This window comes from Scomber scombrus, unplaced genomic scaffold (assembly GCF_963691925.1).
Source record: "Scomber scombrus unplaced genomic scaffold, fScoSco1.1 SCAFFOLD_222, whole genome shotgun sequence".
Taxonomy (NCBI): Eukaryota; Metazoa; Chordata; class Actinopteri; order Scombriformes; family Scombridae; genus Scomber; species Scomber scombrus.
In genome coordinates this window covers 11,128-28,781 of record NW_026910494.1, presented here as the reverse complement: position 1 = coordinate 28,781, position 17,654 = coordinate 11,128, and the positions used below count along the sequence as shown (strand labels likewise).

Below are 17,654 nucleotides of genomic sequence, written 5' to 3'. Positions count from 1 at the left end.
TTGTCGTTGGGCAAGACACTTAACCCCTAATTGCTCCTGTTGCTGTGCCAACGGTGAATGAATGCGAGTGAATGGTTAGCTTCCTCCTGATGTGCAGGTTGGCACCCTGCGTGGTAGCTGCCTGCCATCAGTGTATGAATGCGAGTGAATGGGTGAATGAGATGTAGTGTAAAGCGCTTTGAGTGGTCGAAAAGACTAGAAAGGCGCTATATAAGTACAGTCTATTTACCATTTACAAACTCATGATTTCCAAACCTCAAATAATAAAGAGATGCATAAATAATAAATGTGTGATTCTAGGAAACTTTATGGGAATAAATAGCACAGGAAACTTACTTGGATGTTGAATGTAGTTCAGTGTGTGCACCCAGCTAACTAGCAATAGCATGCTACCTGGCTAACATGTGGTCTGTGTAATGAATGGTGTGGTGTATTACCAGTGGCAGCGGAAACTGTCACACTCCTCAAGTCAACTCTCAGCTCCCAGTCTGTAGCAGAGAGGAGCAGTCCGACATTAAAGGTAGAAAAAGTTCTGAATGATTTATCTTGGTCTCATTTTTTTACATCACAAGAACCTGTTATTTTAACAGGAGTGTGTAAACTTTTTTATATCCACTGTACATCTCATTTTTATTTAATGAAGAGTCATTATACATCATCTGGTATAAGAGAAGGGTAAAAATGTTCTACTCTCCATCCAGACTGAGGATCCTGCAGCGGCTCATTAATGACTCCAAACCATTTCTCCCTGAGAAGCATGTTCATGTCTCTGCTGCTCTTGTAACTATTACATCATTATTTAAACCTTTTTATCCTTTTTATTTTATTTATCATAGCTCAAAGTTTCATATTCTCATTTACACAGTGTTTTATGTGATGATGTGACATGTTTACAGTTTTTATCTGATTTATATTTTATACATTTCATTGAATTGTGGATTCAGTTTTATTCTCTGAGTCAGTTTCATTAAACAGCTGCAGACTTTGTTCTGTTTCCTTCACCTTTCCTCTCAGGTTTTACTCTGAAGCTTGTTGTAGTTTTGTTTCTGTCTTTGTTTCATGCTCAGACAGTATATAATGTGTTTATGTGTAAAATGTGTATTTCAGTTTGTTTTTCAGAGGTAAACACTGGTGGGTGAAGGGGCGGAGCTCTGTCAGGTCAGTGACCATGGGGGGGGGGGGGGGGGGGGGGGGGGGGCGGCATGACATGTTTACTACTTCACAGAAACAGATGAATGGACAGAGAAAGAGAACAGGAATAAAAGAGGTCAGTAAAATACTCACATTGACTTCATTCACTCAACACATTAAATGAACATGTGAGGCTCTGCTGTCCCATGCTACATACATGTACTGTTATACTGAATAACTAACATACATGTACTGTTATACTGAATAACTAACATACATGTACTGTTATACTGAATAACTAACATACATGTACTGTTATACTGAATAACTAACATACATGTACTGTTATACTGAATAACTAACATACATGTACTGTTATACTGAATAACTAACATACATGTACTGTTATACTGAATAACTAACATACATGTACTGTTATACTGAATAACTAACATACATGTACTGTTATACTGAATAACTAACATACATGTACTGTTATACTGAATAACTAACATACATGTACTGTTATACTGAATAACTCTAACATACATGTACTGTTATACTGAATAACTCTAACATACATGTACTGTTATACTGAATAACTAACATACATGTACTGTTATACTGAATAACTAACATACATGTACTGTTATACTGAATAACTAACATACATGTACTGTTATACTGAATAACTAACATACATGTACTGTTATACTGAATAACTAACATACATGTACTGTTATACTGAATAACTAACATACATGTACTGTTATACTGAATAACTAACATACATGTACTGTTATACTGAATAACTAACATACATGTACTGTTATACTGAATAACTCTAACATACATGTACTGTTATACTGAATAACTAACATACATGTACTGTTATACTGAATAACTAACATACATGTACTGTTATACTGAATAACTCTAACATACATGTACTGTTATACTGAATAACTAACATACATGTACTGTTATACTGAATAACTAACATACATGTACTGTTATACTGAATAACTAACATACATGTACTGTTATACTGAATAACTAACATACATGTACTGTTATACTGAATAACTAACATACATGTACTGTTATACTGAATAACTAACATACATGTACTGTTATACTGAATAACTCTAACATACATGTACTGTTATACTGAATAACTAACATACATGTACTGTTATACTGAATAACTAACATACATGTACTGTTATACTGAATAACTAACATACATGTACTGTTATACTGAATAACTCTAACATACATGTACTGTTATACTGAATAACTAACATACATGTACTGTTATACTGAATAACTCTAACATACATGTACTGTTATACTGAATAACTAACATACATGTACTGTTATACTGAATAACTAACATACATGTACTGTTATACTGAATAACTCTAACATACATGTACTGTTATACTGAATAACTAACATACATGTACTGTTATACTGAATAACTAACATACATGTACTGTTATACTGAATAACTAACATACATGTACTGTTATACTGAATAACTAACATACATGTACTGTTATACTGAATAACTAACATACATGTACTGTTATACTGAATAACTCTAACATACATGTACTGTTATACTGAATAACTAACATACATGTACTGTTATACTGAATAACTCTAACATACATGTACTGTTATACTGAATAACTAACATACATGTACTGTTATACTGAATAACTCTAACATACATGTACTGTTATACTGAATAACTAACATACATGTACTGTTATACTGAATAACTAACATACATGTACTGTTATACTGAATAACTAACATACATGTACTGTTATACTGAATAACTCTAACATACATGTACTGTTATACTGAATAACTAACATACATGTACTGTTATACTGAATAACTAACATACATGTACTGTTATACTGAATAACTAACATACATGTACTGTTATACTGAATAACTAACATACATGTACTGTTATACTGAATAACTCTAACATACATGTACTGTTATACTGAATAACTAACATACATGTACTGTTATACTGAATAACTCTAACATACATGTACTGTTATACTGAATAACTAACATACATGTACAGTTATACTGAATAACTCTAACATACATGTACTGTTATACTGAATAACTCTAACATACATGTACTATTATACTGAATAACTAACATACATGTACTGTTATACTGAATAACTAACATACATGTACTGTTATACTGAATAACTAACATACATGTACTGTTATACTGAATAACTAACATACATGTACTGTTATACTGAATAACTAACATACATGTACTGTTATACTGAATAACTAACATACATGTACTGTTATACTGAATAACTCCAACATACATGTACTGTTATACTGAATAACTAACATACATGTACTGTTATACTGAATAACTAACATACATGTACTGTTATACTGAATAACTAACATACATGTACTGTTATACTGAATAACTAACATACATGTACTGTTATACTGAATAACTCTAACATACATGTACTGTTATACTGAATAACTAACATACATGTACTGTTATACTGAATAACTAACATACATGTACTGTTATACTGAATAACTAACATACATGTACTGTTATACTGAATAACTCTAACATACATGTACTGTTATACTGAATAACTAACATACATGTACTGTTATACTGAATAACTAACATACATGTACTGTTATACTGAATAACTCTAACATACATGTACTGTTATACTGAATAACTCTAACATACATGTACTGTTATACTGAATAACTAACATACATGTACTGTTATACTGAATAACTAACATACATGTACTGTTATACTGAATAACTAACATACATGTACTGTTATACTGAATAACTAACATACATGTACTGTTATACTGAATAACTAACATACATGTACTGTTATACTGAATAACTCTAACATACATGTACTGTTATACTGAATAACTAACATACATGTACTGTTATACTGAATAACTAACATACATGTACTGTTATACTGAATAACTAACATACATGTACTGTTATACTGAATAACTAACATACATGTACTGTTATACTGAATAACTAACATACATGTACTGTTATACTGAATAACTCTAACATACATGTACTGTTATACTGAATAACTCTAACATACATGTACTGTTATACTGAATAACTAACATACATGTACTGTTATACTGAATAACTCTAACATACATGTACTGTTATACTGAATAACTAACATACATGTACTGTTATACTGAATAACTCTAACATACATGTACTGTTATACTGAATAACTCTAACATACATGTACTGTTATACTGAATAACTAACATACATGTACTGTTATACTGAATAACTCTAACATACATGTACTGTTATACTGAATAACTAACATACATGTACTGTTATACTGAATAACTAACATACATGTACTGTTATACTGAATAACTAACATACATGTACTGTTATACTGAATAACTAACATACATGTACTGTTATACTGAATAACTAACATACATGTACTGTTATACTGAATAACTCTAACATACATGTACTGTTATACTGAATAACTAACATACATGTACTGTTATACTGAATAACTAACATACATGTACTGTTATACTGAATAACTCTAACATACATGTACTGTTATACTGAATAACTCTAACATACATGTACTGTTATACTGAATAACTCTAACATACATGTACTGTTATACTGAATAACTCTAACATACATGTACTGTTATACTGAATAACTCTAACATACATGTACTGTTATACTGAATAACTAACATACATGTACTGTTATACTGAATAACTAACATACATGTACTGTTATACTGAATAACTAACATACATGTACTGTTATACTGAATAACTCTAACATACATGTACTGTTATACTGAATAACTAACATACATGTACTGTTATACTGAATAACTAACATACATGTACTGTTATACTGAATAACTAACATACATGTACTGTTATACTGAATAACTAACATACATGTACTGTTATACTGAATAACTAACATACATGTACTGTTATACTGAATAACTAACATACATGTACTGTTATACTGAATAACTCTAACATACATGTACTGTTATACTGAATAACTAACATACATGTACTGTTATACTGAATAACTAACATACATGTACTGTTATACTGAATAACTAACATACATGTACTGTTATACTGAATAACTAACATACATGTACTGTTATACTGAATAACTAACATACATGTACTGTTATACTGAATAACTCTAACATACATGTACTGTTATACTGAATAACTCTAACATACATGTACTGTTATACTGAATAACTCTAACATACATGTACTGTTATACTGAATAACTCTAACATACATGTACTGTTATACTGAATAACTAACATACATGTTCTGTTATACTGAATAACTAACATACATGTACTGTTATACTGAATAACTCTAACATACATGTACTGTTATACTGAATAACTCTAACATACATGTACTGTTATACTGAATAACTAACATACATGTACTGTTATACTGAATAACTAACATACATGTACTGTTATACTGAATAACTAACATACATGTACTGTTATACTGAATAACTCTAACATACATGTACTGTTATACTGAATAACTCTAACATACATGTACTGTTATACTGAATAACTAACATACATGTACTGTTATACTGAATAACTAACATACATGTACTGTTATACTGAATAACTAACATACATGTACTGTTATACTGAATAACTAACATACATGTACTGTTATACTGAATAACTAACATACATGTACTGTTATACTGAATAACTAACATACATGTACTGTTATACTGAATAACTAACATACATGTACTGTTATACTGAATAACTAACATACATGTACTGTTATACTGAATAACTCTAACATACATGTACTGTTATACTGAATAACTAACATACATGTACTGTTATACTGAATAACTAACATACATGTACTGTTATACTGAATAACTAACATACATGTACTGTTATACTGAATAACTAACATACATGTACTGTTATACTGAATAACTAACATACATGTACTGTTATACTGAATAACTAACATACATGTACTGTTATACTGAATAACTCTAACATACATGTACTGTTATACTGAATAACTCTAACATACATGTACTGTTATACTGAATAACTAACATACATGTACTGTTATACTGAATAACTAACATACATGTACTGTTATACTGAATAACTCTAACATACATGTACTGTTATACTGAATAACTAACATACATGTACTGTTATACTGAATAACTAACATACATGTACTGTTATACTGAATAACTAACATACATGTACTGTTATACTGAATAACTAACATACATGTACTGTTATACTGAATAACTAACATACATGTACTGTTATACTGAATAACTCTAACATACATGTACTGTTATACTGAATAACTAACATACATGTACTGTTATACTGAATAACTAACATACATGTACTGTTATACTGAATAACTCTAACATACATGTACTGTTATACTGAATAACTAACATACATGTACTGTTATACTGAATAACTCTAACATACATGTACTGTTATACTGAATAACTAACATACATGTACTGTTATACTGAATAACTCTAACATACATGTACTGTTATACTGAATAACTAACATACATGTACTGTTATACTGAATAACTCTAACATACATGTACTGTTATACTGAATAACTAACATACATGTACTGTTATACTGAATAACTAACATACATGTACTGTTATACTGAATAACTCTAACATACATGTACTGTTATACTGAATAACTCTAACATACATGTACTGTTATACTGAATAACTCTAATAACTTTAATATTTGGCATTTCAGTTTAAACTCAGACGTTCAGAATATATTTGAAACGTTTTTATTGTAAATATTTTTGTCTTAATTCCACCTTAAATTCAACAGCTCCTGCTCATTCCACCTTAAACCAGGCAGCCTGAGTGTGTGTGCATGTGTGTGTGTGTTTACTCTGCTGTTAATAAAGTTAAGCATATCAAACAGACTGACTGACCTCTGACCCCTCTGAGGAGCCAATCACAGCAGCGACGGTCATCATGGACGCAGTCAGGACTCGTCTGAGACAGGTGAGGTCACCAGGTGAGCTGCATGCCCCCCCCCCCCCTCTGACCTGTTGCCATGGTTACATCTCTCTCTCTCTCTCTCTCTCTCTCTGTCCTCAGTCAGTGTCTCTCCACCGCTCAGTGGTTCCCCCGAGGAGGAGGAAGAGGAGGAGGTTGGGGGAGGGGCCCAGAGGGTGGAGGTGAGGTTTGTGACATCACATGAGGAGGAGGAGCCAAGCAGTGACATCACAGCGCTGGTGATGCGGGGTCACCGTGGTTACCGAAGAGCTGGCGTGTTTGTGTCTGTGTGCGGAGTCATCGTGTTTACCACCGGTACGTACACACACACACACACACACACACACACACACACACACACACACACACACACACACACACACACACACACACACACACACACAGAGTTATTAAATGAAGCAAAGTCTGACATTTGAGGTCAGGATCAGTTTGATTGTCTCTTTCAGGACAATAACAACAATAAATAAGCTCACAAAGACACGTTTCACATCCCTAGAGCTAATTTAAGATGCTGGGGATCAGCATGTCCAGGCCCAAACCTTTGCCCATTGCTGAACACCATTGCACCCGAACCAAGACTTTATCCCTGCAGGTGGTGGACCCACAGAGTGGTGACTCCATGTTGTTTTTTAGGTCTGTGCTCGGCCGGGCCCCTTGGATCAAGGCCTGGCCACCAGATACTTTCCCAGGCCTGGCTCTAAGACAGTGTCCCAGTGTCCCTCTTCTAGGGAGTACCTGCTACTAGACATCAGAGGCGTCAGATTAAACTCTGCTGTAAGGGCTGTGTGGGGGCTCCCATCAACTAGTCTGAATCCTCTCTCTCTCTCTCTCTCTCTCTCTCTCTCTCTCTCTCTCTCTCTCTCTCTCTCTCTCTCTCTCTTTCTCTATTTCTCTCTCTCTCTCTCTCTCAGCTTTCCTATTGGCCTACGCCTTGTTTGGTGGGCGTTGCCAAAGCACGCAGGAGAGGGGGTGGGGGGACGAGGACGGGCAGCCTGGAGGCGGGGCTAAGCCACCTGCAGAGGGAGGAGCGGGACTTTACCTGGGAGAGCTGAGGGTGATGATGAGGAGGCTGCTGCAGGACGAAGATATCCACAACACCGTGAGGTATGATCAGGAGATTGATCAGTTATCAGTCAGGTATGATGGAGTGATTGATTGACTGATTGACTGATTGATTGATTGATTTTCAGTCGGGTCAGCAGAGCGAATCATCCTCCTGGCTCTGCAGAGGGAACGTCTCTGGCTTCAGAGATCCTACGTCGTTTCAGACGGCTGCAGATGGATCACACCTGGACCGAGTCTCTGTACGCCACACTGCAGTTCCCCAACAGGTAGGAACCAATGAACAACCTGACAGCAGCAGGTAGGAACCAATGAACAACCTGACAGCAGCAGGTAGGAACCAATAAACAACCTGACAGCAGTAGGTAGGAACCAATAAACAACCTGACAGCAGTAGGTAGGAACCAATAAACAACCTGACAGCAGTAGGTAGGAACCAATAAACAATCTGACAGCAGCAGGTAGGAACCAATGAACAACCTGACAGCAGCAGGTAGGAACCAATAAACAACCTGACAGCAGCAGGTAGGAACCAATGAACAACCTGATAGCAGCAGGTAGGAACTAATGAACAACCTGACAGCAGTAGGTAGGAACCAATAAACAATCTGACAGCAGCAGGTAGGAACCAATGAACAACCTGACAGCAGCAGGTAGGAACCAATAAACAACCTGACAGCAGCAGGTAGGAACCAATAAACAACCTGACAGCAGTAGGTAGGAACCAATAAACAACCTGACAGCAGTAGGTAGGAACCAATAAACAACCTGACAGCAGTAGGTAGGAACCAATAAACAACCCCCCTCCCTCATAGGTCTCAGAGGAGCTCTCTGTGGCTGGTGGACTCTTCAGGTCTGATCTTGGAGCAGATTCCTCTGAATCCAGCAGACTTCTGTCCGTACAGCGCCACAGGAAGTACCACGGTGAGACACACAGACAGCACGTACATGTCACCATGGTAACCACAGTCCCACTCACTTTTACCTGTCTCTCTGTAGGGGGGCATAGTCTACGCCAACTACGGCAGACCGGAGGATTTTAATTGGCTGAAGAGCACGGGTGTGTCTGTGATTGGTTGTGTGGTGGTGATGCGTGTCGGGGGCGGGGTCAGCTTCGCTGAGAAGGTTTGGTTGGCTGAGAGGAACGGAGCAGGCGGAGCTCTGATCTATCCCGACCCAGCTGACGTACCGCAGGACCCCCGCCGCCTCGGACTGAACACATACACCGCTGTGTCTGAACATGTAACACACACACCACACACACAAATATACACGCACACACACACAGGTATCATATTTGTCTGTTTCTTACCACCAACTAATCAGCATCTCCCTCTGTGTCATCCAATCACAGGTGCACCTGGGGTCAGGTGACCCCTTCACTCCCGGCTTTCCCTCCTTCAATCACACTCAGTTCCCGCCCATCCAGTCGTCCGGCCTGCCACTCATCCCGGCTCTGCCAATCAGCGCTACTGTGGCTGCTAAGCTCCTCAGGTAAGCCCCGCCCCCTTAGGTTACCTGCTCAGGTGTGACTGTGACCTCACTGCGTCACTCTGTCTGTCTCTCAGTCAGCTGGCCGGTCCGTCCTGTCCTCTGTCTTGGCGGGTTCGGTTGCCGTATGTGCGCTGCGTGGTGGGTCCACAGTTCAGCTCGGGGCGCCAAGTCAAGATGGCCGTCCACAACGCTATGACACCTGTCCTGCTCAACAACATCTTCTCCTCTCTGGAGGGCCGGGACGAGCCAGGTGAGCTCTGAACACAGGTTTATGTTTTAGTCAACGTGTTTCTGCAGTGATGTAACTGGCTGTTTCCTGTCAGACCAGTACATCATACTGGGAGCTCAGAGGGACTCGCTGGGTCCAGGAGCCGTGAAGTCTGGAATCGGGACGGCGATCCTTCTGGAACTGGCTCGAACGTTCGCTGCCATGGTGAAAAATGGTAAGACTCACCTGGAGACAGTAATTGCTAAGAGGTTACTATGAGGTTACTATGAGGTCGTTATGAGGTTGTTATGAGGTTGCTATGAGGTTACTATGAGGTTATTATGAGGTTACTATGAGGTTATTATGAGGTTGTTATGAGGTTGCTATGAGGTTGTTATGAGGTTGCTATGAGGTTACTATGAGGTTGTTATGAGGTTGCTATGAGGTTGTTATGAGGTTACTATGAGGTTGTTATGAGGTTGTTATGATGTTACTATGAGGTTATTATGAGGTTGCTATGAGGTTGCTATGAGGTTGTTATGAGGTTGTTATGAGGTTACTATGAGGTTACTATGAGATTACTATGAGGTTATTATGAGGTTACTATGAGGTTACTTTGAGATTACTATGAGGTTATTATGAGGTTACTATGAGGTTACTATGAGGTTATTATGAGGTTGTCTCTAGGTCATCCTCAGACGAGCCCTCCATCGTTGCTTCCAGTCATCCCGATTCTCCATACACCTGGCCAGTTCATTGGTACTTTGCACTCCTGCATCCTTCTTGAGTACATCCACATATGTTAGTGTAGGACGTCCTCGAGACAGATGCCCATGGGTTGGTTCCCATAGTACCAATTTGCTGGCTGGCAGCTCTTGGTGTCTTTGGCAGTGTCCCGCCAGTCTCATTCTCCTGACAGCTACTTTCTCGCTAACCCTTGGTATTCCTTCATACAGGATACTGTTGGTAAAAACAGTTGGTTGTTATGAGGTTGTTATGGGGCTACTATATGACTACCATGAGATTACTATGTGGTTACTGGCTGTTTGGTTATTATAAGGTTAATAAAAGGTTACTATGAGGTTGCTATGAGGTTACTGTGTGGTTATTAGTGGTTACTATGATGTTACTATGTGGTAACTGTGTGGTTTCTAAGAACGTTACTAGGATGTTACCCTATGGTTTCTTTAAGGTTACTGTGTGGTTATTGTGAGGATACTATTACATGGTTACTATGATGTTACTATGTGGTTACAACGTGGCTACTGTGTGGTTACTGAGATTACTGTGTAGTTTACCATGTGGTTACTGCATGGTTGATATGATGTTACTATATGGTTTCTACATGACTACTGTTTGGTTACTAAGAGGTTACTATGAGGTTACTGTGTGGTTATAATATGAGGTTAGTTGTGGGTTACTATGAGGTTACTATGAGGTTACTATGTGGTTACTATGAGGTTACTGTGTGGTTATAATATGAGGTTAGTTTTGTGTTACTATGAGGTTACTATGAGGTTACTGTGAGGTTACTATGTGGTTACTATGAGGTTACTGTGTGGTTATAATATGAGGTTAGTTGTGGGTTACTATGAGGTTACTATGAGGTTACTGTGTGGTTACTATGAGGTTACTATGAGGTTACTGTGTGGTTATAATATGAGGTTAGTTGTGGGTTACTATGAGGTTACTATGAGGTTACTGTGTGGTTACTATGAGGTTACTGTGTGGTTATAATATGAGGTTAGTTTTGTGTTACTCTGAGGTTACTGTGTAGTTACTATGAGGTTACTGTGAGGTTACTATGTGGTTACTATGAGGTTACTGTGTGGTTATAATATGAGGTTAGTTTTGTGTTACTATGAGGTTACTATGAGGTTACTGTGAGGTTACTATGTGGTTACTATGAGGTTACTGTGTGGTTATAATATGAGGTTAGTTGTGGGTTACTATGAGGTTACTATGAGGTTACTGTGTGGTTACTATGAGGTTACTATGAGGTTACTGTGTGGTTATAATATGAGGTTAGTTTTGTGTTACTATGAGGTTACTATGAGGTTACTGTGAGGTTACTATGTGGTTACTATGAGGTTACTGTGTGGTTATAATATGAGGTTGGTTGTGGGTTACTATGAGGTTACTATGAGGTTACTGTGTGGTTACTATGAGGTTACTGTGTGGTTATAATATGAGGTTAGTTTTGTGTTACTCTGAGGTTACTGTGTAGTTACTATGAGGTTACTGTGAGGTTACTATGTGGTTACTATGAGGTTACTGTGTGGTTATAATATGAGGTTAGTTTTGTGTTACTATGAGGTTACTATGAGGTTACTGTGAGGTTACTATGTGGTTACTATGAGGTTACTGTGTGGTTATAATATGAGGTTAGTTGTGGGTTACTATGAGGTTACTATGAGGTTACTGTGTGGTTACTATGAAGTTACTATGAGGTTACTGTGTGGTTATAATATGAGGTTAGTTTTGTGTTACTATGAGGTTACTATGAGGTTACTGTGTGGTTATAATATGAGGTTGGTTGTGGGTTACTATGAGGTTACTATGAGGTTACTGTGTGGTTATAATATGAGGTTAGTTTTGTGTTACTATGAGGTTACTGTGTGGTTACTATGAGGTTACTGTGAGGTTACTGTGTGGTTACTATGAGGTTACTGTGAGGTTACTATGTGGTTACTATGAGGTTACTGTGTGGTTATAATATGAGGTTAGTTTTGTGTTACTATGAGGTTACTATGAGGTTACTGTGAGGTTACTATGTGGTTACTATGAGGTTACTGTGTGGTTATAATATGAGGTTAGTTGTGGGTTACTATGAGGTTACTATGAGGTTACTGTGTGGTTACTATGAGGTTACTATGAGGTTACTGTGTGGTTATAATATGAGGTTAGTTTTGTGTTACTATGAGGTTACTATGAGGTTACTGTGAGGTTACTATGTGGTTACTATGAGGTTACTGTGTGGTTATAATATGAGGTTGGTTGTGGGTTACTATGAGGTTACTATGAGGTTACTGTGTGGTTACTATGAGGTTACTGTGTGGTTATAATATGAGGTTAGTTTTGTGTTACTCTGAGGTTACTGTGTAGTTACTATGAGGTTACTGTGAGGTTACTATGTGGTTACTATGAGGTTACTGTGTGGTTATAATATGAGGTTAGTTTTGTGTTACTATGAGGTTACTATGAGGTTACTGTGAGGTTACTATGTGGTTACTATGAGGTTACTGTGTGGTTATAATATGAGGTTAGTTGTGGGTTACTATGAGGTTACTATGAGGTTACTGTGTGGTTACTATGAGGTTACTATGAGGTTACTGTGTGGTTATAATATGAGGTTAGTTTTGTGTTACTATGAGGTTACTATGAGGTTACTGTGAGGTTACTATGTGGTTACTATGAGGTTACTGTGTGGTTATAATATGAGGTTGGTTGTGGGTTACTATGAGGTTACTATGAGGTTACTGTGTGGTTATAATATGAGGTTAGTTTTGTGTTACTATGAGGTTACTGTGTGGTTACTATGAGGTTACTGTGAGGTTACTGTGTGGTTACTATGAGGTTACTGTGAGGTTACTATGTGGTTACTATGAGGTTACTGTGTGGTTATAATATGAGGTTAGTTTTGTGTTACTATGAGGTTACTATGAGGTTACTATGAGGTTACTGTGAGGTTACTGTGTGGTTACTATGAGGTTACTGTGTGGTTAGTATGAGGTTACTATGAGGTTACTGTGAGGTTACTATGTGGTTACTATGAGGTTACTGTGTGGTTACTATGAGGTTACTATGAGGGTACTATGAGGTTACTGTGAGGTTACTATGTGGTTACTATGAGGTTACTGTGTGGTTACTATGAGGTTATTATGAGGTTACTATGAGGTTACTATGAGGTTACTGTGAGGTTATCTGGTTATCTTGGTATGTTCATGGTAGGGTGGTAGAAACGGTTACACTACATTTCTGCCTTAAAACAGGAAGTGATGTAACAGCTCTAACCTGCACATCTCTAATGTTTTTTAACAAAGTGTGTATACTAAACACCGGTAGTCTCAGTGAAATGTGACCAGGAAGCAACACACTGTAGTTTACATGGTGGAATCACTGTCTGCTGTTTCTGTGAATCAGTACCTTGGTCTCAGCAGTGCTGGGGGGTTTCTGTGCTCTCAGGTTTCAGTCCCAGACGCAGTCTGCTGTTTGTCAGCTGGGATGCTGGAGATTTTGGGAACGTTGGAGCTACTGAGTGGCTGGAGGTTTGTCCAATCAGAGAACACATATTTAACACATTCAAATACATCCTAAAACAAATCTACTTGAATATAGAAACATATCAATAAACTACACCCACTGGTCACTTTATTAGGAACACTTGTGCAATCTAATATAACAGCTCTGCTATAAAATCAACATTTATTTAGTTTCCATATTTTCAGTTTTTGTTGACGTTGTGATCATTTTAATTTATATTAACTTTATTATTGAGGTTGTAGTAGGTGCTGCTGATGTACAGGAGTGCATTATATTGAAAAGTGTTCTTGATTAAATTAAATATAAACACTAAAAATCATTGGATTGAAATTGAACCCTGTCAGGATTCATACAGCAGCAACACAATACTGACTTAATGCTGTTTGGAGCTTATTTACAATAAACTCTGCTGGTTGACATTTGCATTGAATTGGAAAGTGTCCCTAATGTTTAGCCTAACCCTTACCCTCATGTATTTACCTCTGATATGTACAAATACTGCAAACTATGACCTCAATAATAAACAGGAAGCAGAATTATCACCTTTCTGACAACATCAACAACAACTGTAAATGTATGAGCTTCATCAAAGTAGAATTGACCAATCAGTAAATCAAACTTTATTAGTACGGCTCCTTTCATACAGGTCAGTGCAGTTCAAAGTGCTTCACAGTGACTGATGAGCCAAGAGGAACAATATGAGACTAAAGCACAGAGTAATGAAAAACATGAAAATGTTATCAAATTAAATAGATTTTAAAGCTTATAATATTAGTTAAATATTAAATATTTTATTAGTTAAATAAACATGAATACAATAAAATATAGGAATAAAATAAAGATTATATATATATCTTCAATATATCTTAAATGTCATCTGCACATCATTTGGTACCAGAAACAATAAATGTGTTAGTTTATATCTAACGCTTGTTGTGCTGTATGTATGTATGTAATAAATCTACTAAACCTGCCTGTGGTTGCCATAGTAACCTCTGACCTGTGGTTGCCAGGGTTACCTGTCCATGCTGCACCTGAAAGCTGTGGCTTACTTCAGTCTGGACCAGGCCATCATGGGTAACACAGCTCTCAGCCAATCACAGGAGACCATGTGTGTGCTGCCAGCCAATCAGGCAGCAGGAGTGATGAAATAAACAGGCCCCTGTGTTTGTCCCGCCTCCAGGTGATGATGTCCTGTCGGCCTATAGCAGCCCTCTGCTGGTGGACCTGCTGGACGCCGCCATCAGACAGGTGGAGCATCCGAAACACGCTGGTCAGACCATCTACAGCCAGGCGGAGAGAGAAGGAGGCAGCTGGAGGATGTGAGACATGAACAGCCTGGAAATGTACTCAGTTTCTTACTACAGATGATGATGATGATGATGATGATGATGTCCTCTTCCTCTCTCCTCCTCCTCAGTATGAAGCCGTTGTATCTGAACAGTGGAGCGTACAGTTTCACAGCGTTTGCAGGAGTTCCAGCCATGGAGCTCAGATTCACTAAGGTACTCTTCATCTGCTCCATTACATCATCATCATCATCATCATCATCATCATCATCATCATAGTCTGAATGATGTCATATCTCAGCCTGTGTTATAGGTTACAGCTGTAGTCATGTGATGTGTTATCAGCTGTCCTTGTTGCTGTGTTCAGGAGCGAGCGTATCCCTTCATCAACACGCCATTGGACAGCGCGTCCCGCCTACAGGAAGTGCTGGGGGGCCGTCTGGGGGTGACGGGGCGGAGCTTAGGCGAGCTGGTGGGGGAGATGGTGCTGCGATTGGCCCACGACCACATCCTGCCGCTACGCATCACTTCCTACGCTCAGACGGTGCTGCAGTTCAGCGCTCAGCTCAACAAACACTCTGCTGAGCTGCAGGTAGACGCAGCCTGATGATGTCACCCTGACCGGTACTGAACCCTGACCTTTAACCTCCGTCTCTGATTCTGTCCCCAGTCCAGAGGTTTGTCCCCTCAGTGGGTTTTCAGCGCCAGAGGAGATTACAGCCGAGCAGCCGAGACGCTGCAGAGAGCCATCGACTACAGCGACCTGCACGACCCGACCACCGCTCGCTCCTACAACACCCGAATCATGAGGGTACGAATACTGCAAACACTACCTGTGATATAAATACTGCAAACACTGCCTCTGATATGTATAAATACTGCAAACACTACCTCTGATACACAAGAATACTGCAAACACTACCTCTGATATGTATAAATACTGCAAACACTACCTCTGATATGTATAAATACTGCAAACACTACCTCTGATATGTATAAATACTGCAAACACTACCTCTGATACACAAGAATACTGCAAACACTACCTCTGATATGTATAAATACTGCAAACACTACCTCTGATACACAAGAATACTGCAAACACTACCTCTGATATGTATAAATACTGCAAACACTACCTCTGATATGTATAAATACTGCAAACACTACCTCTGATATGTATAAATACTGCAAACACTACCTGTGATATAAATACTGCAAACACTACCTCTGATGTGTATAAATACTGCAAACACTACCTCTGATATGTATAAATGGCGTCTCCTCCAGGTGGAATACTACTTCCTGTCGCAGTACGTGTCGGTAGTGGAGACGCCGTTCCGTCATGTGATCCACGGCCGAGGCAACCACACACTGAGCGCGCTCACTGAGCACCTGGCTCTGCTGACCTCTGACCCCGGACGCTTTGACGAGGGACGATTCAGACGACAGCTGGCGTTGTTCACCTGGACGCTGCAGGGAGCCGCCAACGCTCTGAATGGAGACATGTGGACCATACACAACACACACACACTGTAATACACATATATATGTACACACACACTGTAATAAACACATATACACACACTGGGCCACATAGGGCCATAGGAGAGGGGAGGGAGGGGGAGGGGTTAATGCTGGTTGTTGCTGTTCAAGTTGTTTTCAAAGTGCTGTGAAATGTAAGAAAGAGCTTTAAGAAGGTTTTACTTTGTTTATTTGAAGACAAACAAAACAAAACGTTTCATAGCTGAACTTACAAATGTAGTAGAAGTGAAATACATGATATTTAATAAAGAGTCTGTTCTCTGTTCAGAAATGATAAACTGCTTATTAAACAGAGTGAAATGTTCTGCTGTTCACTGAAAATACAACCAAACTAAATATGAATGTTCAAACTTACATTTCGCATCATGGAAATCTTAAACTGTGTCATGTGTGTTTCTTTGTCACGTCCATAGACTGTATATAAGAAACATCCGTGACGTCACCCATTGGTTTGTGGAC

General features: G+C 38.1%; 1 protein-coding gene across 1 annotated transcript; it reads left to right on the top strand.

Moving 5' to 3' along the window:
- The first annotated feature begins 1,203 nt into the window (after nucleotides 1-1,203).
- Nucleotides 1,204-17,586, top strand: tfr2 (transferrin receptor 2). The gene is made up of 17 exons (XM_062415202.1): nucleotides 1,204-1,267; nucleotides 7,237-7,319; nucleotides 7,416-7,628; nucleotides 8,246-8,438; nucleotides 8,525-8,665; nucleotides 9,212-9,320; nucleotides 9,396-9,638; nucleotides 9,751-9,890; nucleotides 9,965-10,140; nucleotides 10,214-10,333; nucleotides 14,284-14,366; nucleotides 15,375-15,438; nucleotides 15,545-15,683; nucleotides 15,782-15,866; nucleotides 16,018-16,242; nucleotides 16,321-16,461; nucleotides 16,941-17,586. Exons 3-17 carry the CDS (start codon nucleotides 7,556-7,558, stop codon nucleotides 17,187-17,189), a joined length of 2,181 nt encoding a protein of 726 aa, XP_062271186.1. The 5' UTR covers nucleotides 1,204-1,267; nucleotides 7,237-7,319; nucleotides 7,416-7,555; the 3' UTR covers nucleotides 17,190-17,586.
- Nucleotides 17,587-17,654: the final 68 nt, after the last annotated feature.

Excerpts from the sequence above, each read along its gene's own strand:
- tfr2 (XM_062415202.1), top strand. The coding sequence starts at position 7,556 with ATGCGGGGTCACCGTGGTTACCGAAGAGCTGGCGTGTTTGTGTCTGTG. Across the intron at positions 8,666-9,211 it reads ACACTGCAGTTCCCCAACAG|GTCTCAGAGGAGCTCTCTGT; the intron begins GTAGGAACCAAT and ends CCTCCCTCATAG. Across the intron at positions 10,334-14,283 it reads CGCTGCCATGGTGAAAAATG|GTTTCAGTCCCAGACGCAGT; the intron begins GTAAGACTCACC and ends CTGTGCTCTCAG.